Below are 25,539 nucleotides of genomic sequence, written 5' to 3' on the forward strand. Positions count from 1 at the left end.
TAACAATACATATAAAGGGGCAGAGGGAATTTTCTGGAGTAACGACTCATTATCTTGTTTTCAGTGTTACATAGCTGTATATTATTGTTGAAATTCACCAATTAGAACACCTGAGATCTGTGCACTTTATTGTATGTTAAGGATAAATCAATAAATTTGTTTTAAACCAAAGGTGAGAGAGCTGGTGGGAATAACCATCATGACATCTTTTAGGCTCCAGTAATAACTGACCTCAGACACTCACTTCTTTGCTCAAGAACACAAAATAACTTTTTATCACTTATCCTGTCAAATCCGTACCCTCATTCTGATCTCCCTAGAAAATCTCCTCCACTAACTTCCACTTCTCACCCAGCCAAGGTGATCTGCTCACTGTCCCAGGCAGCTAATTTGCTCTTTCCTACCTGAGTCTCCTTGTGTCCTTACTGTGCCTGAATCTATTCAAGTTCTCTCTGCCCTTCAAATCCCATTCTAAATTAGGGAGCCTCCTTCAGAGAGAACTCTTGGCTAATCCTAGCCAATTTGAGCACCCCAAGATCCTTCAGCTTTTATGTTCCTTTATTGGACTAATATGATGCGTTAATACATTCTGTGTACACCCACAACAGAAGCTATTTTAATAAAAATGGGCAGAGACGGTGGCTAGGGCTCCCTTTGTATTTCTCTAATAACCCCATCAGAACCTGCATTAACGGGCTGGTCACCACCATGAAAATTGTGAAGACCATACGGTATCGAGACAAGGACAAATAGATATTTAATCAAGGACCAATGAGAATGGTACTGAAAGGAGCTCTGAGGCCCTGCCGGGGTCTCAGTGGGCTGTTTACTTTTTTTTCTTTTAAGCACGCGGTTAGTTCAACAGGGCAGGTACCCGTCCCCACCAAGATAGCAGCAAGTCGCTGAGAACAAGGTTTTATCTTTCTTCTGCTCAGCCTTACCTCCTCCTGTGAGGAAACGACCAGCCCTACTCTGAAAGCAACGGAGCCTGTTCCCAGCGCCCAGTTTCCCGTATTATTGGGAGGACCTAATCCCAATCCGGAGGAGGAAAAGTGAGGAGGGAGCACTGAGGGCCAAGGAGGCATTCAAGCGTCTTCCCATAGATTTACACCCAACACGTAAGCAGGAAGGCAAATTACAAACACCAACGCTCACAACCACATATACACGTGCACGCCCAGCCCCACGGAAGCAGACGCGCATGCCCGTGGCTCCGCGAGCACCTACTTAGTTTTCTCTGCTATAGATGCCCCCCATTCCACCCCTGCTCGGCCCAGCGCTGCTTCTCCAACCCCCGCACCCAGGAGGTTTACCAACCCGGACCCGACCCGGCCCGAGGAGAGCGTTTCAGTATAGGGGGAGGGGAGGTCCTTCCCACTGGGGAGGAAGCGGCGCTCTCCCGACCTGCGGACTTAGCTCTCGTCCTGGGAACATCTGGCGGGGGGCAGGGAGGGGCGCGCATCCAAGGCGAACGTGGATTGGCTGCACGGAAGGAGGGAGGCGGGGTCCGGGCGAGGGGCGGGGCTCACTGGCCCCTTTAAAGCCTTGACATCAAGAGGCGGCCCCAGCACCCCCCTTCTTCTGCCCCCCGCCCCCGAGCCGCGGCCATGGACCCGGCAGATCCGGCCTGCCCCGGCCCAGCTCAACACCTGATTTCGGTGAGTTCCAGGCCTACTTGGGATTTAAAGGGCGGAGAGTGGAGGGGCTGTAAGCTGTGGGCTGGGGGTGGGCGGTTTGAAGGGTAAAGCTCTTGTGGCAGGCTTGGGTCGGAGGGGGCAGCGCGCCTTCCTGCCCGGACCTTGCTGCCTGTCCTTCCCTCCCGCCTCGCTGTCCCCGGCGGGGGTGGGGGGGGTCCGGCTGCGACTCTGTCCACCCCCACCCCACCCCCTCCCGCCCCCCGCGCTCTCCTCGCGCACACTCCATGGCCCCGGAAGGGAAACTTTCGGGACAGGGGGATGTTCCGGGGGCCGGTCTCCCTCCCTCTTTGAAAGCACTGACCTTGCCCCAGCTGCGCACCCCACCCCACCCGCATCCCACTGTCCGGGTGCCGCTTAGCGGTGCTGGGTTGTTGCGCGGTGGGGGGGATCTGGGGGGGGTGCAGGGAGGGAGACTCTCCCCAAAGCGCAGGCGCGGAGACGAGCCCTGGGCTCCTCTTCGCCCTCCTTGCAGTCCCCGTGGCCTGGGGCGGTAGGGCGTGGGGAAGATGGGGAGAGGCGGAGAGATCAGGGTCTCTAGGAACAATCCTTCGGTGGCTTTGAGGGGCTGTGAGAAGGAAGGAGGCGGGGGACCGGCAGACTGAACACTGAAGAGAGGCTGAGGGAGGGAGAATGGTTGGGCAGGGTGTGGGGCCAGGGCAGCGCCTGCAAAAAAGCCTCTCTGGGTCCTGGCTGCGGTGCCAGAAGAATGCAGAGAATTTATCTGTGCCCGACACTCCCCTGGCCTAGGCCGACTAGAAAATCGGCTCACCAAACCCCAGCCCCCTTTTCCTTATTCTGGACTCAAGATCCTAGGTCTCCAGCCCTGGCACTGCCCCAGCGGCGCAGAGGTCCCTCACCTCCCGCAGGCTTGGTTTTCCAGATTCTCAGCGCTATCCACCCAGCCTGCCAGCTGCTATTTAAATGCTCGTCTTTCTGAGGAACCAGAGGTCTTAGACTGATGGGTTCCTGGCTGTAAAGGCAAATCCCTCTTATTCCCTCCCAACCGCTCTCTCCCTCCCCTCGGGTCCTCCTGCCTAAGCACAATTGTCTGCCAGAGATAGTGGCTGGAGGCAGATGCCTAGGACAGGGATGATACTGGGAGATAGTAGAGAGGAAGTCAATGTCTAACCATTCTATGGTCTGTACTTAATGGGGAAAATGAACCCAGCCCAGCTACCTTGTTGCAGACCCTGTCTTGCAAGACCCCTTGTCTTTCAGGAAGGGAGACACAAAATTCACTACTCATATAGGTTCCCTGTCTTTCTAGGAACAGCCTAGTTTAGTGGGTTTCTTGCTTCAGAGAAACATGTGTATTCCTGTCTGGGGAGATAGTTGCACATAGTTCAACTTTGTTTTCAAAGTCTGTGGTCTGTGCATGAGGTGGCTCAGGCCCTCCAGCATCTTTCTTCAGCTTCGGTCTCTGGAACAGAGCGGGAACCTGGAGAGGCAGATGGCCTGGGTTGCAGGGAAGAAGGTTGTTCCACAATACACAGAAACCAATGTGCGTGAGGACCAGGCTCCTGTCCCTGTGGACTGGGAGTCAGAAGCCCTGGTCCCTGCTCTTCCCAGCTTGCTGTGACTTTGGCCCAGACAGTCCACCTCTCTGGGGCTCTTTTCCCTCATCTGTAAAATTCAGCCGTTGTACTGGAAAGCTCTAACATTCCCTTTCACTTTTTGACATTGTGTGGTTCCACTGATAAGTGAATCTGAAAGGGAGAAAGGTCCCCTGGCTGGGTGACTTAGTTTGAGGAGGTAGGTGTTGGCTGATGCAGTTTGAAATCACAGTAACTTAGCACTAGAACCTTGGGTGGAAGGTTGCAGACTCCTTTATTCTGCCTAAGAATAGCCATTGTCTTGCTCACCGCTGGTGGCTTGGGGTATGAACTCTTGCTGCCTGGGGTTTGGCCCACCCATCAAGGTCTCTGCTGAGATATCCTGGCAGGCCAGTCTTTGAGTTGGGCCTTTGGGGAGGAGTTGAGAGAAGGGTAGGCAGCCAAGGGCCAGCCAGGTAAGCAGATTCCCAGGAGACAGTTTGCATCTCAGCTGTTGGGACTTGTTTTAGGATCTGAGCCAGGGAACACTGTACACTCATCCACCCTCTTATGAGAAGAGGATGAGAGCCCCATTGTCGTTGGCCATCTCCCTCCCTGGCCCTACTCACCTCACTTGTGCACTCCCACCCTCCAGTGCCCAGGCAGTGGGCTTAAGGAGTTTTCCCTGCTAGCCTCACCCAGCCCAGCCAGCTTTCGGGGCCTTTCTTCGGCAGCCTGACAGCAGGGAGAAACTGCCCCAGCCCCACCTTTCCCAGCCTCCTTCCCTCCTGGGGCTATGGTTTCTCGGGAGTCAGGCTCTCCAGGTTGGGACTTGCTCTCTAGCCCAGGAGCCAAAGGCCTTCACGTTTTCCTTGTTTGTTTTCATCCTTGATCTCCCAGGTGCCAGGAGGGATGATGTTCCAGGAGCTGGTGGTTAGAGAGGCTGTGGGATTGGTTGGATGTGGGACACACTGTCTGCATTGCTTTTCCCTTTGCTAGCTCTCCCGGGCCTGGGGACCCCTCTTCCCTGGGCCCTGCTGTCCATGGACTGAAGCTGCCACAGAAGGTGTTTAGGTTAGACCCCAAGGAAACCTTCCTCACTGCAAGGAGCCCCTGGAATGGAAAATGGAAGCTCCCAGGGAGGTCAGTTTCCCAGAAAGTGGTTAATGGTGGAGTCCCTGTCAGAGTGAAGGATGCGGCTGTTGCTAGGCAGAGGCTGCTGTTTCCTCTTGGGGTGTGGCTCCAAGGCTGGCCAGCCAGAGGCCCCGTTAGAAGCAGGAGGAGAAAGGACCCTTGCCCCGTAGCTGAAGAGGGGACCCTGGCCCCATCGGCTCTGGGTCACCAGAACTGCATCTCTCAGAACAAACACTACTTCTCACCCTGCTTCTCCCAGCTCCTCCCCCGGTTCACCACCAGCACCACAGCCTGCTTTTGAAAATCATCAGCCGAACCTGGCAGGCTCCTGCAGCCCCAGTCTGGCTGCACTAATGGACTGATTGGATTTTTCTATACTTGGAGTTTGGGATTTCTGATTGAACATGCAAATTTATGTAAATCAATCTGGGATCTGCCACCACATCAAAACAACATTGGAGTCATAGGCTGGAAGGAATCCTAGAGACATCTAGTCCAACGCCCTCGTGTTAAAAATGGGGAAACTAGAGTCCAGAGGGGGAAGTGATTCATACAATGATGAGTGTCAGTGGCGGGGCTCCTGACCCTGGGCTAGTGTGTTGCATGATCCCACTCAGCCTTAATTTCTCAGGCGTGAAGTGCCTGGATGAATTAAAGCAGAAAGGGCAGTTCTGGAACCTGAGATTGTGGAGAGCTGGACCCTTGGAGGGTCAGGTGTCATCTCAGGCCTCAGCCCCCCCTCCACAGGGGCTCTGGTCAGATCTGCCAGGCTGAGGAAAAATAACTTCAGATCCCTTCGAACAACACCCTTGTTTTTCCCCAGGCCCTGCCCTGGAAGGTGGGAGGACAAGGTCATTGGTTGGTGCCTGCCTTGGCCCTTGTGGTTTTCCCAGAGCTGAGACTGGGTCTGTTCCAGCATCTATCACAGTACCAGGGACACAGTAGGCTGGGATGGCTCCGCACAGGCACACGTCTCTGGCTTTCCCCTCCCATCTGAGTGTGAGTCTCTGCTGCTTCCCTCCATGATTATGGTGGGAATAGATCTTAGGCTCCTGTGACTTTTTGCCTCCCCTCCCCTGCTCTTGCTATAAGAAGGATCTCATTATTCTGAGATTGGTGTCAAAGTTGGAAGGGGGCTGCAGAGATGGACTCGGGTCCCTAGGAAGTAGTCTCCCCACATCTTGACATGTCTTTGATCGGATCCACAGACACCCCCACCCGCCGCCAGCTGCAAGACGCCCCCTGTTCGTGCTTCACAGACGGCGGTGCCTGCAGCATGGGCCCATTTGGAGGGCTGAGCCCTCACTTACCCCACGGTGCCCGCAAGCATGGCAGCGACGGTGGAGATGCCCAAAGCAGCTGTTGGCCTCCCTTGCCATACTTTGGCAGGGTGAGCATGTGGGCTCAAGATCAGAGGCCCCAACTCCCAAGTCAAGGCCACCACCCAAGCCCTGCTGCAGCCTAGGGAGGGGGCTTGGGACACATCTGGGGGTCTTCCTCACCTTCCTCACCTTCATCCTAAACCCAGACCCTGCTGACTCTGGAGGGAGAGCCTCCCCCACCCCATCTTCCCAAAACACAGCAAATAGGAAGCCAGCTCCTCCAGTTCCTCACTGCCCAGCGGCCCTCAGCTCCTATAGCCTTAGTTGCGTGTGAGGGGAAGTCTTCCCTGCACCTCAGTTTCCCAGTCTGTGCAGATGGATTAATGACACCTCATCACTGGGGTGTGGCACTTGCTCGGTTTTCCCAGCTCTGGGAGCTACACGGATGAAAGAGGCCCGAGGAGGCCAGGCTGTTATTAAGGTGAATTATCACTGCTGTTATTACTGATTTCTAAAAGTCGAGCAGCCACTGAGGAGAGCCCAGGCAGGCACAGCTCCCTGGACCCTTATGGCGGTCCTTCAGCTCTGGAAGATCTCCAGTACTCACTAGGCTTTTTAAAATATCTCTGTCTCTATCTAGAGAGATATTTTAAAAGGAGTGATGACCCCATTCTGCTTCTCACACTGATGCCCACAAGGCTGGAGCCGTGGTGGGTGCTGCCGGGGTGCTGGTCCATGGTTCTCACTCTCACTCAGGGCTTGAAATGGTCCCTCCCCACTGACCCTCTGGGTAGAAGAATGATGAGGTTTTTCCTCGATGGGACTGTGAGGGGCCCCAGAACTCCTGGGGTGTGGCCCTAGGGTTCTCAGCAGTCATTGTTCCTATGGGCTGATTCATTTCACCCCCGGCTGGCTTGATGTCAGGGCTATAATTGGTCCTTTTGTATGAGGATCTGTTGAGACACCCCCAGAACCTGCCCGCAGCAGCTGCAGCAACCTCCTGGTGTCCTTTACCCCAACTTTCTCCCACCTGCCCCAAAGTCTCCCCTTGCCCAACCACCCACCTCTGCCCCTGCCCTTTGGGATCTAGAATGAACTCAGCTCTTACCCAGGAGGAAGGGGCCCTGACCAGCTTCCACACAGTCTTGGTGCTCCCTTGCCTCACCATAGGCTGGGGGTGGCAGGACCTCTCTCCTAGCCCAGGGGGAGAGGGAGTGAAGACCCGTGTCCTCTGGCCAGAGTCCCCATGCTCATCTAGCCAGACCTCCTCACTTCTCCCTTGTCCCAAGGGCCTGTTCCCTACTTCCTACTAGGGGAGGAGAGTAGATCACCCCAGCTGGGCGGGGCTTTAGAAATCCCCTAGGCAGGTAGGTGGTGGTTCCTTCCAACATTTTTTTTAAAGTTCTATATTTTATTTTTTCACTAGACTTTTTAAGAAATATAGTCCAGGGGCGCCTGGGTGGCTCAGTGGGTTAAAGCCTCTGCCTTCGGTTCAGGTCATGATCTCAGAGTCCTGGGATGGAGCCCCGCATGGGGCTCTCTGCTCAGCGGGAAACTTGCTTCCTCCTCTCTCTGCCTGCCTCTCTGCCTACTTGTGATCTCTCTCTGTCAAATAAATAAATAAAATCTTAAAAAAAAAAAAGAAATATAGTCCAAAAATCAAACTGATACAGAAAAGTCTGTGTTGAGAAATTGTGCTACCACTTCCACCCCCTTTACCCTCCGCAGATAGTCAGTCACTTACCAGTTTCTCACTATCCCTCAAGAATGTCTTTACACAAAACAAATATAAATACCTACTCCTATTCGTCTCCCTTATCCAAAAGATAGCAGATAGCATACACTGTCCTTTTTCTCTTATCTGTTGGCAGTATCTGGGTGGGCATGGATTTCTCCCACCACCTCTCAGTTCTCAGGTGTCTGATCTTTACTGCCCAGCCCAGGGTCACCCAGTGACCCCAGGCCATGAGCAAGGATTGTTCACCTTCATACTCTAAACTTCATTCAGGTGCCAAGGTTTAGGCCAAAATCAGCCTCTGAGGCATTCTCAGCAGTCACTGTGTGCAAGGTGTTGTGCTAGACTCTGGGGGTACAGTGGTGATCCCAAAAGGCTACCATAATCAAATATTTCAGCAGTTACAGAGCCACAGCTATGATGCAGCCTACAAAGAAAGGGCACATGCTGTAAGAGCAAGTAATCCGAGGCCCTGGGCCACCTTGGGGTGTGCGGGAGTGTGCAGGTACTGTGCGGAGGCATGTGGCATGGCACAGCAGGAAGCCAGGGAGGGGGCGGATAAGGCAGGAGGCTGCGGCCAGGCCTGTAAGTATAGTGCCATGTGACCTGGAAAGCTGGGTTTTTCAACTTGACTTCTGTGGCTTCTCTTCTCCCCCGCTCCCAGTCTGTAGGATGTCCTAGGCCCTTTGAGTTTTATTACGTCCAAAACAAGAAACCCCCTCCTCTGCCAGATGGTGCTGCTGATGCCTCCTGCCTACCCCCACCCCACTGCCTTCTCTCCCCAGCTCAGGGCCTGCAGGCTCCCGAAGCCAGAGCCTTCCTTTCCCCTATCGGCCGAAGGGAAGTTGGGGGGTGTTTGCTTCTAACTTCCTCTCTAGACGGCACCTCACTTCCTGTCCCTGGGCCCAGAAAAAGGCTAAAAGCTTATGAGTTTGCTGACCCTTCCTCTGCCTACTCCCCACCCCCACCCCCTGCTTTCCTGGGAAGCCCATGGGTCCTATAGGAGGAAGACAGAATCAAAACCAAGGGCTTCTTGGGGCACCTGGGTAGCTCAGTTGGTTAAGTGTCTGCCTTCGGCTCAGGTCATGATCTTAGGGTCCTGGGATCGAGTCCAATATCAGGCTCTCTGCTCAGCAGGGAGTTTGCTTGTCCCTCGGCTCCTCCCCACTCTTGTTCTGTCTCTCTCTCAAATAAATAAAATCTTAAAAGCAAGCAAACAAACAAAAACAAAGACCTCTCCCTAAAAGCCCTGCTGAGCTTCTTCAACCCCCTACCTCACATGAGGGGATCTGTCTTCACAGCTGCAGTCCCTTTCCAGACATGATCTCATCCTTCTGTGCCCTGCAAGAAGGTTTTGCCCTGCAAAAAAGTTAGAGCGAGTTCACCCCACTTTACAGATAGGAAAACTGAGTCCCAGATGGGTTCTAATCATTAGTCACTAGTTCTAGTCACTAGTCACTCAGAGGCCAAGCCAAAACCAGAATCCAGGAAGCCTCACTCCCACTTCTGGGCACCAGTAAGAGCAGAGTCCAGTTAGAGCTTTGTGGGTGAGCCAGAGCCACTCTCTGTTCCCAGAGAAGGCTGTTGCTTCCTGCCAGAGCTGGCAATCGAGGTCATCTCCACGCTCTGGCCACATGGCACCCACTGAGTCAACACCGAAGCTGCCTGGACGTGGAAGGCACTTGGCCGGCCAGAGCCTATTCTCTTTGAAGAAAGAGGCCAGGATAGGAATCTGGGGGAGTGAGTACAAGGGGCCAAGCTTGGGGGCTGGGACGGCATAGCCAGCAGGTGCAGCCCGAGAGCCCGCCGGCCGTGTGGCCTCCCAGGCCCTCTTCCTCTTGGATCTGAGAGCAGAGAGCTGACGTTCCAGTAGTCAACTCAGCAGTTGCCTCCATGACTGCCTCCAGGAGCCTCTCTGCCTCAGCTCTTCCTGTGGGATCCAGCACGTGTCTCTGGTTACACCCCGGGTGTTGAAAATATGCTGACTCTGCTGTTGGGTCGGGAGATAGGAGAGGAGTTAGTAACTGGCATGGGCCAGGGGACCGGGAAACACTCACCTTCAGATGCCCTTGAGTCCAGCTGCACTGAGTCACTGCATTTCCGTCCAGACCCAGAGATTTCTGCCTCCTTCTGTTTCTGCCTTCCTTTTGCCTAGAATGACCCTCTTTGCCATTCCCTTGTACCTAAACCCTACCAGTTTATAAAGTCTCCGTGCACTTGATGCCTTACGTTCTGAAAAATGGTTGTAGCTACAGCATTATGTTTTCTCTCCTGATTTTTAAAGTTCACCAGATGACTTCTCTCGGCCCTCGTCCTCTGCTGTACAGCTATGACCCGCATGTATTATGTCCCCTAATAGACTGAACGCCCCAAGAAGTCAGAAATGCTGACCCAGCTCTGAATTGCCCCCAAGTCCCCAGCCTCATGCCTCCTTCTGAGTGATCTGTTTGGAAGTATCTGCAGAAGGAACAGATTAGTCCCATTTGCCAGAGGGAGTTGCTGAGGCCTGGGAGTGGGTTGAGGGCTCGGAGAAGTTCTTTTCAATGTTAGGGACAAAGCTGAAAATGTCCCTTGCTCACCTCTCCGCATGGTTTGTCCTCTGGGTCCTCAGAGCCATTTGAGCGGGGACAGTTGGGGGTCTTTAAGAGAAGCTGAGAAGCCCATCATCCCTTCTTTCTGGTCTTACTCCGTCTGGAAGAAAAGGAGGTGACCAGGGTTGGGGCTTCACTGGCAGAAAGTGTGGGGGAGCACAGAAATGCAGGCAGGGATCCTCCTAAGGGAACTTCCCTTCTAACAGCATGGGAAGTCCCCTCTTCCTCATGGGGGAGGACTAGAGAACAGGATGCATGATGGTTGGAGACACCGCTCCTGCGGAAGGCGCCTCAAGAAGCTGCAGTCAGTGTGGACCGAGTCCATTCAGGACAGCTTTGCAAGGGAATTGCTCTGGGGCCGGGGCTGGGCTTCCACACTGTGTCGAGGACTTTGGTCTGTCCCCAAAGCAATCAGAGGTCATGGGAAGGTTTGAGGCAGTAGGGACACAATCAGAGGTACAGTTTTAGAAAGAGGATTGCTCTGGTGGAGCTCCTTAGAAAAGTGATTATGGCAGGGAAAATATAAGATTAGTCTGGAATATCTTATGATGCCAGGAAGCAAGCAGATGTTCAAAAGTAAATACAGTTTTTTAAGATATTATTTATTTATTTCAGACAGAAAGAGCACGTGGGGGGCGGGAAGGGGAGAGGCAGAGAGAGAGGGAGCCAGATGTGGGATCAGGACCTGAGCCAAAGGGGAACGCCCAACCAACTGAGCCACCCAGGTGCCTGGTAATTAACTTTTTTTAAATGGAGGCATGTGGAAAGAGGAGGAACCGACCAGAAAGAGTTCTTAATGATCAAAGCTGGAATTTAAGCAATGAAATAAGTGATGATAATATTGGATTCTAATCCAATGAATAAAATATCTATGAGTTCATCTAATATAAATGTGTAATAAAGTAAATCAGTGGCAGAGAAGGGACTTCCTTTTCTTTTTCTTTTTTTTTTTTTTTTTAAGATTTTATTTATTTATTTGACAGAGAGAGAGCACACAAGTAGGGAGATTTAGAGAAGCAGGCTTCTGGCTGAGCAGGAGCCTGACATGGGGCTCTATCCATCATGACCCAAGCTGAAGGCAGGTGCCCAGCCAACTGAGCTACCCAGCCACCCTAGGGACAGCTTTTCCTTACAGAAAATTTCTAGTTAATAAATGTATAAGGAATAAGGGAAATCAAAAATTATCATTAGAACACTGCAGTAATTGCTGTAAGCAAGATCTACTAGTGAATCCTAAAATTAGTGGGTGAAAATTGAAGCAGAAACAGGGTATTTGCATGGTCACCAAGTATTGCCCCCCAAACTGGTTACTAATTACAAAAGGAAAAATAGTAACTTTACAACAGATAAACCCACTAGATACCACCTAACTAGCTGCTCAAGGTTAATCTCATCAGTCCTAAGACATCTCAACTTTATACCCCCTGATACAATGCACTGAGAAGGGCATATCACCTCTGTGGTATTCTTTCTCAAAAATTAATAACTTCAGTCTCACTGGAGAAAACAACAAACAAATCCCAGTAAGGGAACACTGTCCAAAATACTGACCTGATCAGTTCCCTTCCAAAATGTCAAGGTCATGAAAGACTAATGAGGAACTATCATGAATCATAGGAGAATAAGGAGATTTGGTGATTAAGTACAATGTGGGATCCTGGATTAGATGTTGTAATAGAACATCAGTGGAAAGGACATCAGTGGAAAAACTGGGAAGATCCAAATAAAGTCTGTGGTTCCGGGGTTTTTTTTTGTCTTTTTTTTTAGTTGTTCTTCTGAAGAAAGTTGTAGAACAGTGAGAACATTGCTGTGTCTGTGTTTTTTAAAGTTGTGTATGTGTATACACAACCATACAAAACCAAAGTTTTAAAATACACACACATATACATAGAAACATAGAAGTAGAGATGCAAGATGGCTGGGGCGGGGGGGTGCGGGGAGCATCATAGACCAGGCAAAAGTCATCTAGGAGAAGGTGGTCACCATCAAGAAAGTGAAAAGACAAGCTATGGAATAGGGGAAAATATTTGCAAGTCATATAATTATAAGAGACTTGTATTCAAAATATATAAAAAATCCTTTTAAGTTGATTTTAAAAAAAACAATAAACAAATAAAAAATGGGCAAAAGATCTAAATAGACATTCCTCCAGGGAAGATATACAAATGGCCATTAAGCACATGAAAAGCTGCTCAACATCCTTAATTAGAGAAATATAAACCATTTCCTTCATGAGGGATCACTTCACACTCAGGTGACTAGAATTCGAGAATCAGACAGTAGCCAGTGCTGAGGACATGGTGAAATGGAAACCCTCATACACTGTTGGAGAAATGGAAACCTCATACATGGTGCCTTCCCTTTGAAAAACAATGTGGCAGTTCCTCCAAAAGGTAAACCTAAACTTACCACGTGATCCAGCAAGTCCCCTCCTGAGTATACACACCCAAGAGAAGTGAAAATTGCATCCACACAAAAACTTGCACATGAACGCTCACAGCAGCGCTACTCCTGAGAGCCAAAACGTGAAAACACGTCCATCAATAGATGAAGAGATAAACACCTGATGGCACATCAATTATTCGTCAGAATATTATTGGGCCAACAAAAAGAACGTAGTGCTGATCTGCGCATCAGCATGGCTGAGCCTTGCAGACATGAGGCAAGTGACAGAAGCCAGTCACGAAGACCGCCTGTTTGAGTCCATTCATCTGAGGTGTCCAGAAGAGGGAAATCTATAGACAGAAAACAGATTAGTTCAGGGGCAAGGGGGTGCTAATTAAAGGGTAATGAAAATATTCTACAGTTGTCACGATGGCCTAGATCTGTGACTGCACCATGAGCCACTGGATTGCACACTTTAAATGGGTGAGTCATAGGGGATGTGAACTATGTCTAGAAGCTTTAAAAAAAAGTCCAGGAGGAAGTGGCCACCAGGGGCACTTGTGCCTGAGAAGGTGAAGGGGGTGAAAAAATCTTGTTTGGGTTGAGCATTGAGGCAGTTAACTGCTGACGTTGGACTGAGTCGAGGAAGGAGTGAGAAGTGAGGCTGGGTGTTTTGTTTTGTTTGGTTCTAGAAGTTTGAATTGGAAGGGCAGAAGAGGGCACTGTCTGGGGAAATGTCAGGGGGAAATTATTTTGTAGATGAAAGACACTTGAGAAGCTTTAACAGCGGATGGGAAAGGTCCCTTGAGGAGGTAAATACTGAAGACCTAAGTGGGGATGGGCCAGGGCAGGAAAGACTGGCCTTGCCTGGGAAGGCGGCAGCTGGTCTGCTGTACCAGGAGGAAATGGGGAGAGGGGAGGTACAAGGGTTCTGATGGGGCTGGGAGGACAGTGGCAGATTTTAGGGGTTTTCCCTCTGCTGGCTTTAATCCCCTGGGGAAAGGAGGGCAGGCAATGGAGGAGAGTGGAGTGGGTGTGAAGCAGCCCTTAGAGGATAAGAGTGCAACTCTAACAGTTAACCTCGGTGGGAGTGCCAGCCGTGCTGATGAGCTGGTTGGGGTGGCTTTCCTTCGGTGAGGACAGAATAAGAAACAGTGAGCAAAAGCCTGAAGACAGAAGTGGTGTCAAGCCCCGTCCTGTCCTATCCTCAACCTCTAGACTCTGTGGGGGAAAAAAGCATTGATCTAGAAGGCTCAAGTCAGGGAACCCCAGGGATCTTCTAGAATTGTACCATCCAGGACAGTAACCACAAACTGCATGTGGTTGTTTAAACTTAAAATTCATTTCCTCAGTTGAACTAGCTACATTTCTTTTCTTCTTCTTCTTCTTCTTCTTCTTTTTTTTTTTTTTTTTTAGATTTTATTTATTTATTTGAGAGAGAAAACATGTGGGAGCATGAGTGTGAGAGTGGGAAAGAGGGGGAGGGAGAAGTGGGCTCTCTGCTGAGCAGGAACTCAATCCCAGGTTCCTGGGATCATGACCTGAGATGAAGGCAGACTTGAACCCACTGAGTCACATAGGCGCCCTGAACTAGCTTCATTTCAAGGGCTCAACAGCCACATGTAGCTAGTGGCTACCGTATTGGATGGCACAGAATAAATGTTGCATCATCACAGAAAGTTCTACTGGACAACACTTCTAGAAAAGTGATTCTCAAACTATTTTGGCCTGAGGACCCCTCCAACCTCTTAAAAACAGGAACCCCAAAGAGCTTTGGTTTATATACATTATACCTTTTGACATGTACTGTCATATAAATTAGAACTGAGAGTTTTAAACATTTAATTAACTAAGGTAATAAACCCATTATATGTTAACATATTTTATGAAAAGTAACTATATATTTTCCAGGACCAAAAAAAAAAAAAAAACACAAAAAAAAAAACCCTGAAAAGAATGGCATATATGTTCTTGCATATATGTCATGTCTGACTTAATAAAAGGCAGCTGGATTCTCACATCTGCTTCTATATTCAGTCTGTTGTGATATCACATATCATGTAGTCTCTGGAAAATGCCACTGTATACTCATGAGAGAATCAGAGTTAAAAAAGCAAATAATGTCTTAGTAGTAGTATGAAAATAGTTTCAACTCTGTGAATTCCTTGGAAGAACGTCAGGGTCCCTGGACCATATTTTGAGAACCAGTGTTCTAGAACAGCTTCCATTTGGCCCAAAGGAACTTGTCCCTGAGAGACTGAGTGATTTGCCTAAAGCAACACAGGAAGTAAATTGCAGTGTTGGGACCAGACTCGCCGGCTGCCTGCTGGCTAGAATGGGTCCAGCTAGGCTTTGGTCAGTGGGGACTTGGCTCAGAACACGCAGTGTCTGTGTTCTGAGCCCCTTCCCTCTCCCCACATCCAGCAGCTGCTTTTTTTTGTTGTTGGGTTATGCTGTGGGCTGGGAGAGGGGAGGTAAGGGGTGTTGGGGCTCAACAGGACCGGGGCCCTTCCTCTTGCCTGCCTGGGCGGGCTGGGGGACTGATCCTACTGTGGGTCAGAAAGAACCTACACTAAGGGATGAAGGTTCTTGCAGTGCTTGTGAAGAGGAAGCTGGACGGGGCCGCAGGGGCCCCTTCCCCATGGACACATGCTTCTCAGTGGGGCTATTGTGTCCTGGGGCCAGTTGTCAGGAGGAGGGAAGGAAATTCTTGTCTGTCCTCTTTCCCTGCGGGGGTGGGGGGGGAGACCAGTTGGAATTCTTCGGGCTCAAGGATGCTCTGGGCCGGGATTAAGGTGGCTACTTTCGGGCCAGGAATACCCTGGGGCACCAGTCCCTCTGTTCCCTCCCCACACCCACGGCAGCCCCGGGCTGATATGTCTGGAAAAGAGTGTTTGCTCTGGGTTCAGAAGTCGCTGTTTACAAGTGGACTCTTGGGTGTGACGGGGATTCCAGAAAGCAGCTGGGGGATGGGGGGAGCAGGGGGGAAACGGTTGTTGTTACGGATGATTCTGCTATTAAAGCGAGCTTCTCCATCTCTGCCTTCCCACAGCTGCCCACCCTCCCCCACCTCCTGGTCCCTGGCTTCTGTCCCTAGAGGACTCTGGGGGGAACAGCTGGTGAGTGAGGGGCTCATCAAGGCCCAGAGCCCTTGGCTAAGGGCTGGGGTGAGGGAGCAAGGGAGCGAGGAAGACAGGCTTGCTGCCACCTCTCTAGTCCCTTCCTCCTAGGCCTGGGCCCAGAGTTCAGTGAGGGGTCTTGGCTGCTCCCTGGCTCGGCAGAGGGTAGGCGCTGCAAACCTTACTCCTTTGCCCTGACCGATGGAAAGGCCGGGACAGTCAGCTGTCTTTGGGGTCCTGTGACTGCCTGGGCTGAAGAAACCCAGTCACCAGATTCATTCAGCGATCAGGCTGAGCCAGCCCTGTCCCCAGGTTACCCAGAGCCCTCTGAGCAGCTGCTCCCCCTTCCCTGTCCCTGGTTGCTGCCAACAGCCCCCCACCCCCACTGAAGGAGGGCCCAGGAGGCTCTGGTCTTCCTCCCTTCCTCTCCCTCCCTCCCCTCGGCACTGAGGTCACCTCCCTCTGAATCAGGCCTTTGTGGGGGGCGGGGCTGCCCGTTGGCAGTTCTGGCGGGAGAAGCCTCCAGTTCAAGCTGCAGCTCCATCTCTACCCAACGTGGCCCACATCATGTGTTCCAGACCCAACATCCAACATCCAGGGGCGTCGTGGGACCACGGGAGGAATGTGTGAAGCCAGGGCCATCCTGAAGAACCCAGGTTGGGGGTTTTCCAGGCCCGGGGTGGGGCTGAGCCCAGAAGCTGTGAGTAGGAGCTGTGGGGCCTGAGGGAGAGGGGGGTGTGCAGCCCCCGGGAGAGGGACCTCACTGACGCCCCGCAGGGATAGCCGCTGGGTGGGTTGGTTTTTTCCCCCATGAGATTTAGGCCAAAAACCCAGATGGAGATGGACCAGATTCTTGACTGACCTCAGACTGGGAGCTGAGGTGGTAGTAGCTTTTTAGATATCCTAGAAGAGAGAAAAGCTGTAGGAAGTGTTCCTTCCGCCATAGAAATCTTGAACTCTGACTGTGATCCTGCTCATAGCCTGCCCTGCTCTGGGCACCAAGTTTATTTATTTATTTATTATTTTTTAAATTTCTTTAAGATTTTATTTATTTATTTATTTGACAGACAGAGATCACAAGTAGGCAGAGAGAGAGAGGGGGAAGCAGGCCATCTGCCAAGCAGAGAGCCCAATGCGGAGCTCCATCCCAGGACTCTGGGATCATGACCTGAGCCGAAGGCAGAGGCTTTAACCCACTGAGCCACCCAGGCGCCCCATGGGCACCAAGTTTAAATGCAGGCCTCTTCCCTGTGACTCAAGCAGTCTGGGCTGCCGGCTTCCTAGCCCTCTGCTTGTGACCCTGCAGACGGAGAGAAGGCCTCTCTGTCCCGGGTTGGCCAGACCACCTCAACTGAGGGCAGAAAGCTTCTCCCTAAAGTGAGGTTGAGTCACAGCCTGTCTTCATTTCCGGAGCCTCTCTGAAGTCCAGCTGGGGAGGCAGAGACCATTCCATGTGACAGAGCTTCTGCTTTGGGGTGGCTTATCACCTCCCCACCCTGGGATCCACAGAAACTAGATAGAAAGAGAGGTGGCAGTCAGCTCTGGGGCCCGGGGTGGGGCCAGGGGTTGCATATCGGGTTCCCACCGTCCTCAACCACAGACATCATCCACAGCGAATCCGCACGATCTGGGCCTCCTGGAGGCGTTTTTATTTTTGTTTCTTAAGGAAAAGATACTCTCCCAAAGCATCTTCGCCCTTGGTTTGGTTTTTGCTATCACTGTTGGGAACTCAAAGACCTGGGCTTTTCCCCAGTTTTATCTTCCTCCCTTTCTGGCCCTGGACACTGCGTGTTCACCCTGCTGCTATCCTTCACCCTCCTGGATCTGTCTCTCCCATCCCCCGCTACCCCGTGGAGCTGTCCACAAGGGAGAAAGGGTGAGGGGATTGAGGGGAAAGATAGGGCACACTGGGGGCACTGGGAGCCTCTAACGAGAGGAGGAGAAGGGTGTGCTGGGGTGCTGGGGTGGGGTTTAACTCTAGTGGTGGAGGTAACCTGAGGCCTTTTTTGGTTTTAACCCCTATTTATGTATGTGGGAAGGAGGATATTTCCTGAATTTTTTTCATTTTTTTCCAAGCCCATCCATTTCTAAAAATACCAAACACGATAATGTCATGAGCAAATGAAGTTATACTCAATACATTTTTCATGATGTTAAAATAACAAAGGACTTGAGATTGTTGTAGAGTGTTTTAAAAATAAGTATTCTAAGTTTTTTCCTACAGTTTTCAGAAGGCCACTGCCCGCTGTCTTCCATACAGGGGCACACGGTCTCTCTCACTGGGAAAGAAGGTTCTGTCCTTTTGCAATCACCCCTTTCTCCCTCTGGGGTGAAGGCTTGGTGAGCAGCTGGTTGGGGGAGCAGGTTGAGGAGGAGGGAGCCCTTGAGTGCGGGGTTAATGGGTATCACAGTCAGGTCTGCAGGGTGGCCCCACTGCCCAGACCTCACAGGGAGGAGCCTGGGCCTCGGGGTTCCTTACAGATGAACATCCAGCAGGGGCAGGGAACGAGGCAGGACTTCGCATCATACCCCTGTCAGGATAGGCTCGTGAAAAGTCCCCATTTATAGAGTTCATATAAGACCATCTACACTTGGGGCGCCTGGGTGGCTCAGTGGGTTAAAGCCTCTGCCTTCGGCTCAGGTCATGATCTCAGGGTCTTGGGATCGAGCCCCGCATCAGGCTTTCTGCTCTCAGGAGCCTGCTTCCCCCTCTCTCTCCCTCCCTGCCTCTCTGCCCACTTCTGGTCTCTATCTGTCAAATAAATAAATAAATAAAATCTTTAAAAAAAAAAAAAAAGACCCTCTATGCAGACGATCTCAGTTCATTCTCCAACATCCATTTGGGCTAAGTATTCTTAGGCCCCTATTCTAGGTGAAGAAACAGATTTTGGAGAGTCAGGATTCTCATCCAGATCTGTCCCATTGGCTTAGCTCCAGGAGCCCGGAGACTCCAAGGAGCTTATCAAAGATCAGGAGCTTACAGTGCAACTTACATGTGTACAGAGAGGCCGGCTATGGAGGGGGAAAGGGAGGCGGGCTGGGGGTGCTTCGTGAAACAGCCATGTGTCTCAGGTAGCCTCCTTCACCTGCAGGCACCACCCCCTCACCCCGGCCGGTGCCTCCCCTCATAAAGTTAGGATTGGGGGCAGTGGTGTCTGAGAAAGTGCCAACATGCTGCTTGGCACACAGGATACACTCCATTGGGAGCGTAATTTCCTGCTCTTTGGTTTCCTTAGTTCTGATATAGGTGTTGCGGAGAGCATGGTGTCCCCTTTGTGGTTGTGAGGATTAAAGAAGCCAGTGTGTGTTGCCAAAGGGCCATAAAGCCTCATGTGTTGCTGCTCATCCCTCTTTGGTATCTGAATGATGTCCGGCTGACAGCTGGCCCTTTGCACTGGCTCTTTTCTCAGCCTGCAGTGCTCTTCCTGCTCCAGGATTTCATCTGGATGTCCCCGAGCTCTCTGTTTTGGTGTCACCTCTCGGTGCCTTATTGGGACCTGACGTATGTCCATTGGCTTCTCTGTGCATTATCTGCCCCCGCCCCTAGTAGAATGGAAGCTTCATAGAGGCAGGGCTTTCTCTGGCTTGTTGATCCCCAAGACCCGGTGCCTGGAACACAACAGAAGCCCAGTAAATGCTTGTGGAATGCATGACTGATGTCATCTCCCTCTTTCTCCATAGGTGAGGTGACCATTCTGGCTGCTAGTGTGACCATTCTGGCTGCCAGCCTGGGTGAGGAGGCAGAGACAGGTGAGGGGCTTTGAGCCTGTGCCTGCTGTGGGGGACAGAGGGGGACTGGAGGAGAAGGGTGGGGGGTGGGGAAGGCATTCCCTGTGCCCCACTGCGAGGGACAGAGGAGGGGTGGTTCAGATGCCTGCCCACTGAGCTGCTAGAGGGCTCCTCTCTTCCTTGGTCTGAAAGTGCTAAGCTCCTTTTGTGGGGGCTACAGTGGGTCAGAGAGGCACATAATCTGTGGTGGACTGGGGGCCTCCCCCCTTTTACATTAGGATGGGTTTTCCCATCTCCTAGAAATTTCTGCACTCTTTGTGCAAAAGAAGGTCATGAGGACTTTCCTCTAGGAGAGAAATTGCAACTCAAATAGCAGCTGAAGGCTTGTCAGGTACAGCCAGGAACTACGGCCATAGTCCAGTGACCTATATGTCACGACACAGGACAGAAGCCTGGCTGTGCCGTTCGCAGGCAGTGACAAGCGAGTCACTTTTGTCATCAGTCTGTCCCAGACATGCCAGGTAGCCTACCAAGGAGTGGGAGTCTGGGCAGGGAAATGAATGCAGAGTCCCTGCCTTCACGGGTCGACCCTCCCGGGAAGGTGGTTCCAGAACCGCGAGGGAGCGGTGCCTGACCTGGACTTGGAGCAGGAACCCTGAAGAATACATAGGAAGGACTTGCTGAACGGAAAGCGGGAAGTATCAGAGGACCCCTGCAGAGGGAATGGCATGCACCCCGAGACTGGGCCACTGGGGCCTGGCCGGGAGCAGGGAGCTGGTGAGGCAGTGGGCTCACTCCCACTGTGCCTGGAAGATGGAGTGTGCCGGTTTGAGGCAGATTGCAGCAGAGAATTCAGCTTTCTTGGCCATTGGCCAGCATCTGTGTGACCTGTGGTAGGGTGAGCGCAGGGACTGAGGTTTGTAAAACAATGGTCTCCGTTCTTAAAATGGGAAGAGTATGTCTGTCCTGGGATCAGAAGAGCCTGAGTTGTTACAGTGTCAGTGGCCCATCAGTCACACTAAACTTCCAGAATGCTGACGAGGTTTTGTCGTCGTCCTCCTCCACTCTCCTCCGCCCTGTGCCCTGGAGTAGCCTGCCGGGTGTCTCTCACGTGTTCCCAGGGCCCGATGTCAGAGGCCATGGACCAGCCCGCTGGGAGTCCTGGAAAGCCGAGGCCAGGAGAGGGTGGTGACAGCGGCACGGAGCCGGGCACCTGCCAGGAGCTGCTGCACCGATTTCGGGAGCTAGAGGTGGGGCACCAGGCAGGGTGGGGGTGGCAGGGCCCTCAGGAGCTTGGGTAGGCTTTATGCATGTGGGTGGACCTTCCTCTCAACCGGTTTTGCTGGGCTGGAGCAGAGCCGAACATTCTTTAGCAAAGCTCCTCTGAGAAGCCCTTTCTTTGCTCTGAGCTCTCCAACCTGGACGGGGGGTGGGGGGGTGCGGCTTGCGGCAAGAGCATGCACAGGAGCAGGGCTGTCCTAGCCCCCAGATGGCTCCCTTCTTTATCCTTTTACCCTTTGTCTCCCCCAATTTTCATGCCCTCGCCGGTTTAGGAAAGGTGTGGTCACAGAGGCCCCAGGAAGAAGGGTTTAGATGACCCAGGACTTAGGGGTTGAGTGACAAGGATCCCTCCACCAAGCTTTTCGCCATATTCTTAAGACACTGCCCTCTTCCCTTCAGCCTCCTCTGCCCTCCCTCCAGGGAAACAATGATTATTTCTGGCACCTCCCAGCTTAGGTCCTCTTGGCCACCATGTCTCTGCAGTCCCTCTAACCTCCCTGACTGAGGTTGGGGTTTATAGAAAACCAGCTATCTCAGCTCTGCCTTTCTGATGCCTTCCATCCGTCTCTGTAGGCCTTGCTGTGGGGAATCCAGCCAGAGCTGGTGTAGCTGGTAGACCCCATGCTTCCCTTTCCTCACTAAGGAGTTTGCTCTGGTGTAGGAATGATCCCAGAGCCTCCTTGTTGGCCCTCTTTCTCCCTCCTGCAGGCAGAGAACTCGGCACTTGCCCAGGCCAATGAAAACCAGCGGGAGACCTATGAGCGCTGTCTAGATGAGGTCTGTGAGGTCTCCAGGGGGACCGATGCAGGGGAAGCTGGGGAAGCGGGGAGGGGCACAGGCTGTCCGTGCTCCAGGCAGAGGCCGGTGGGCTGAAGCTCTGCCTTGGGCCCTCTGTCCCCAGGTTGCCAACCATGTGGTGCAGGCACTGCTAAACCAGAAGGTAAGCGGCCATGGGGAGATGGGGAGACCTTCTCACCCCTGAGCCCAGACACCCTGGGGAGAGACCCTGAATATAGCAGGGGGAGTCCTTCCTGAGGACCCCTGAGCCTATTCACGCAGGGGCTAGAGGAGGGAGCTTGGTGGAAATGGTCTATTGACCCTCCAACAAGGCTCCCTCTCCCCACCTCGGACAGGTCCATACTGTTCTGCCGGGAGGCACAGGTGGGCTAGGTAAGGCCAAGTCTCTGAGTAACTTTGATTTGGGCTTGAACACTTCCCCAGTCCTGGCCCCAGCAGGCTTCTCCAGATCGTGATGGCCCTGATCGCAGTGTTAATATTGTGAGCATAAGGTGGCATCTAAATATTTACTCAAGTACTGTGGGAACTTCTTGACTTCTGAGCCACTCTGACCCCCAGGTCTTCCTCTGCCTTATATGGGCCCTTCTTTGATGTGTGGTTTCTAAGAGGCCGGAGTTGGCTCAAGGGATGAGAAAGATGCTGAAGGGAGTGGGATTTACCTCCCACTGGGGGTGGTAGACTTTAGAGAATTTATCACCCCAGAAAATGTGACAGCTATCAACACAGGCAGGCTTAGCTCCCCCTAGACTAGGAGGCTGCAGGAGAAGGGCATGCACAGTGGGAGTGCCCGTCACTCTGGTGAAGGATACTGGGCTCCTACCCCTCACCCCCTCCCTGCCATCCCCTCCTTGTCTCCCTCCACCTCCCCGGGCTCAGGACCTGCGGGAGGAGTGCATCAAGCTGAAGAAGAGGGTGTTTGACCTGGAACGGCAGAACCAGATGTTGAGCGCCCTGTTTCAGCAGAAACTCCAGCTGACGACAGGCTCCCTCCCTCAGGTGGGCACAAGCTTCACCTTCCCTTCTCCTACCTCAGCTTCCTGCCACTCCCAGCCCCATCAGCTTCATCACCTCCTTCTCTCCTGACACCTGAAGAAGCAGGCCACCAGCCATCCCATCCGTTCTGGGAGCTGTGGCCCTATGGGGAAGCCTGATAGATGTGAGCCTTAGATGGGCAGAGGAAGATTCCCTGAGTCCCCTCGAGCTTGGCCCTCCCCCACCTCCCAGGTGCTCCTTGCCCCGCTGGAGGGCATCCCTTGTTGTTGACAGAGAAGGTTCTTGCTTGGCTCTGGCTCTGTGTGGGGCGATGGGCGGAGGCTGAAGATGCAATGATTTCAAGCTCCCAAGGGGCTCCTTTGGCCACCGAGTTGATTCTTCTTGGCCAGGGGCAGGGGTGGGGCTGGGCGTAAGGCGCCCAGTGCTGGGTGTCACAGAGAGGTCAGGAAAGGCACTTCCCCCTGGGTCACTCTGTGTGTGCGCATAGTTGCCTACGCTCGCCCAGGGACACGCAGGCATGTCCTCAAACGCTAGCCCTGATCGTAGACCTGCCTTACCCAGGAAAAGCAGAAGCTACTAGTAATGAATCCTGAACTCAGTCAAGATGTCACTTGGGGGAGCCTGGGTGGCTCAGTCGGTTAAGCGGCTGACTCTTGATCTCAGCTCAGGTCTTGATCTCAAGGTCGTGAGTTCATGCTCTATACTGGACTTAAAACAACAATAGAAAAAGATGTCACTTGCGGTCTCTCTATCAGGAGCCCCAAGGCTGGGTGAGATCGGGGGTGGGAGGACCGGGCCCAGCCCCAGGGTGTGGAGGTGAACCTCGGGTTCTGAGGTCAGCATATCCCGGCCCCACCCCCAACCTTGACAACAAGAGAAGCACCTTCGTATCTGTCTGAATGTGCATGCCTGTCTAATGCAAGCCAGGCAACTCTTGGCCCCCAGACCTTAGGCAGGATGTTCCACAGCTCGCTGGGAAGCCCCAGCCCCTGGCTGAGGCTTCTCATCACTCTGGCCTTTTTGGAGGCTCTGTTCCCAAGCCTGTGCGGAGCTGGGTCTGAGTTGGTGACAGTGACCATGTAGCTCTTCCTGTCCTGGATCTGTCCCTGCTACCAAGGTCACCTGGACTCCCCAGAGGCCTAAGCCCACTAGCCAAGCCTACCCCGTCCATGCCTTTCCTTGGTGACGAGTGATAACAGAGGTGTGGAGCATCCTTAAATCACTAAAATGAAATCTGGGGCCTTTGAGGGTTTGGGGCAATAATAGCTCTATCTTCCCCAGCAGTAACATGACATAATAAAAAGAGCATGAACCTTGGCCTCAGATATGTTTGGATGGGGTCCCTAACTGAGCTAATTCTTAGCTGTGTGACCCTGGGCAAATTATTTAACCTTATGAACCCCAGTTTTTTTTCTCATAAGTGAAGATTAAGATACTTATGTTGCCTGTTGTCGTGAGGATGAAATGAAATACTATATGGTGTTTGGCCCTTAGTCGTGGTCAATAACTAGCAGCTGCTTATCATTATTAATGTTACTCTCAGGCTGTGCTTTGTTATGATGAAAGCTCCATTGAGCAAATGCTAATAAAGCTCTTACAGTGAGCAGTGCCTTTGCCAACACATATATGGAATCGGACATGGAATTGGACGGGGCTGTGTCTGTGCCAAGCACAGAAACCCTCGGGGCTGTACTGCTCCAAGTTAAAGCAGGTCCACAGATAGCCATCGTATGGGGCTGTAACATCTGGGGGCCCAAAGGGGTGAGAGGCCAGCAGAGTGGCCTTAAGGAGGTGACACTGGATCTGGGCCTTGCTGCACAGGTGATGTGAAAAGTAGAGTTGGGGGTGGGGAGAAGGGAGGCCCTGTGGGAGGAACCTCGGGGAAACTGAGGCAGAAGCAAGCTGTTCGGCTGGGCTGGAATGAAGGCTGTGCGAAGGGGCAGTGAGTGAGAACCAGAAGTGGAGGGAAGGACCAGCAGGCTGGGCCCAGAAAGCTGGTTGAGGGGTCCAGACCATCTCCTTTAGGCAGTGGACAGGGGTAGGAGACTTGGAGCACAAAGATGCTTTAGATGAAAAAGGAAAAATTACTTCTGCTTTGTGGATAAGGGGTTGGTAAAGCCACCAAACCAGGTCAGGGAGACAAATAGCCAAGCAGCTTCCAGACCAGAAGAGTGAGGATCTGAGCTGTAGCCGGCCCCCACCCCCAACCCCCTCAGAAGAGGGAGAAAGGCCACGGAGGCAGGAGTTTAAAGCTAACTCCTGTCTAGTCAAGATGCCTTGGAGATGAAAACGACATTCTCAGGGACGGAGAGAGAAGTGACCGATGATTAGTGGTAACTTCGTCATCCTCAGGGACCAGTTGGGGGAGGACAGAAATGATAATTCCTGCCACCTCTGTTCTCCAACCCAGTAACAAATGCCTTTCCCTTAGTCTCAGCCATCCCTGGGAGGCTCGGGTCACAGGCAGTCAGAACAGGAAGGGACTCCGCAGAGAAGCAGAGTGCCCTTGGAGTCTCCGGGGGCACCAAATTAGGCTGGCCACTGCCCTCTGCCCCAGGGATGTTGTTCTTTCTCCAGAGCCCCAAACCAACCCCATCTCCCTGTCACCTGGGGCCACATGTCTTCATTCCACCTGTGCACGGTCTCCCAGGGCTCCTCTGTCCAAGTGGTGGGGACAGTGGCAGAAGCCACACTGGAGGCCAAGAGACATCCATCCCCTGAAGGAGCAGACTTGGAAGAACACAAGGGGAAGGCTGAACTTCAGGAGGGGGCAGGGTCTCTGGACAGAGCACCCCTGGGCTGACTCTGCCTCTTACCTGCAGATCCCGCTAACGCCACTCCAGCCGCCATCAGAGCCCCCGGCCTCCCCCTCCCTGAGCTCTGCCGAGGGACCGACCACCTCGCTGCCTCTGGGGCACTGTGCGGGGCAGAGAGAGGTAGGAGAGCTGGGCACAGTGGTCTGTGGTTTCGCTGGCAACGGACTTCTCAGTCGCTACTGCGTTGCTTTTTCCTAAGGAGTCCCAGGAGAAACGCCCGCTTCCTGGAGCCCAGATGCCTGTCTAGGTGTGAGCCCTCAGCGGTCAGCCTTAGACTGAGAGAAACAGGACCCCACTGGCAATCGCTAGCCTTGCAAGCAAATTAATTAGTGGTAGACTTGTGTGGATCACCTTTCCTGAGCTCTCACTCGGTGCTGCACACCTGGGTCTCACATATTTTTTAGTAA

At 52.6% G+C, this 25,539-nt stretch overlaps 1 protein-coding gene across 7 annotated transcripts in view; it reads left to right on the plus strand.

Moving 5' to 3' along the window:
• The first annotated feature begins 1,534 nt into the window (after positions 1-1,534).
• NCKAP5L (NCK associated protein 5 like) overlaps positions 1,535-25,539 on the plus strand; it is a 30,814-nt gene continuing 6,809 nt past the window's right edge. For 2 of the 7 annotated variants that reach the window (XM_032876841.1, XM_032876843.1), the window contains exons 1-8: positions 1,553-1,658; positions 16,094-16,171; positions 19,197-19,265; positions 20,337-20,494; positions 21,234-21,302; positions 21,427-21,465; positions 22,200-22,319; positions 25,139-25,252. In XM_032876841.1, coding sequence (XP_032732732.1) covers positions 16,138-16,171; positions 19,197-19,265; positions 20,337-20,494; positions 21,234-21,302; positions 21,427-21,465; positions 22,200-22,319; positions 25,139-25,252 — 603 coding nt within the window. In that variant the 5' untranslated portion in view covers positions 1,553-1,658; positions 16,094-16,137. Of the gene's footprint in view, positions 1,659-15,450; positions 15,516-16,093; positions 16,172-19,196; positions 19,266-20,336; positions 20,495-21,233; positions 21,303-21,426; positions 21,466-22,199; positions 22,320-25,138; positions 25,253-25,539 lie in introns of those variants that run through there. The other 5 variants (XM_032876842.1, XM_032876845.1, XM_032876844.1 and 2 more) reach the window with 5 other exon arrangements.

Source organism: Lontra canadensis, unplaced genomic scaffold (genome assembly GCF_010015895.1).
Source record: "Lontra canadensis isolate GAN:19392208 unplaced genomic scaffold, GSC_riverotter_1.0 scaffold59, whole genome shotgun sequence".
In the NCBI taxonomy this organism is placed as follows: domain Eukaryota; kingdom Metazoa; phylum Chordata; class Mammalia; order Carnivora; family Mustelidae; genus Lontra; species Lontra canadensis.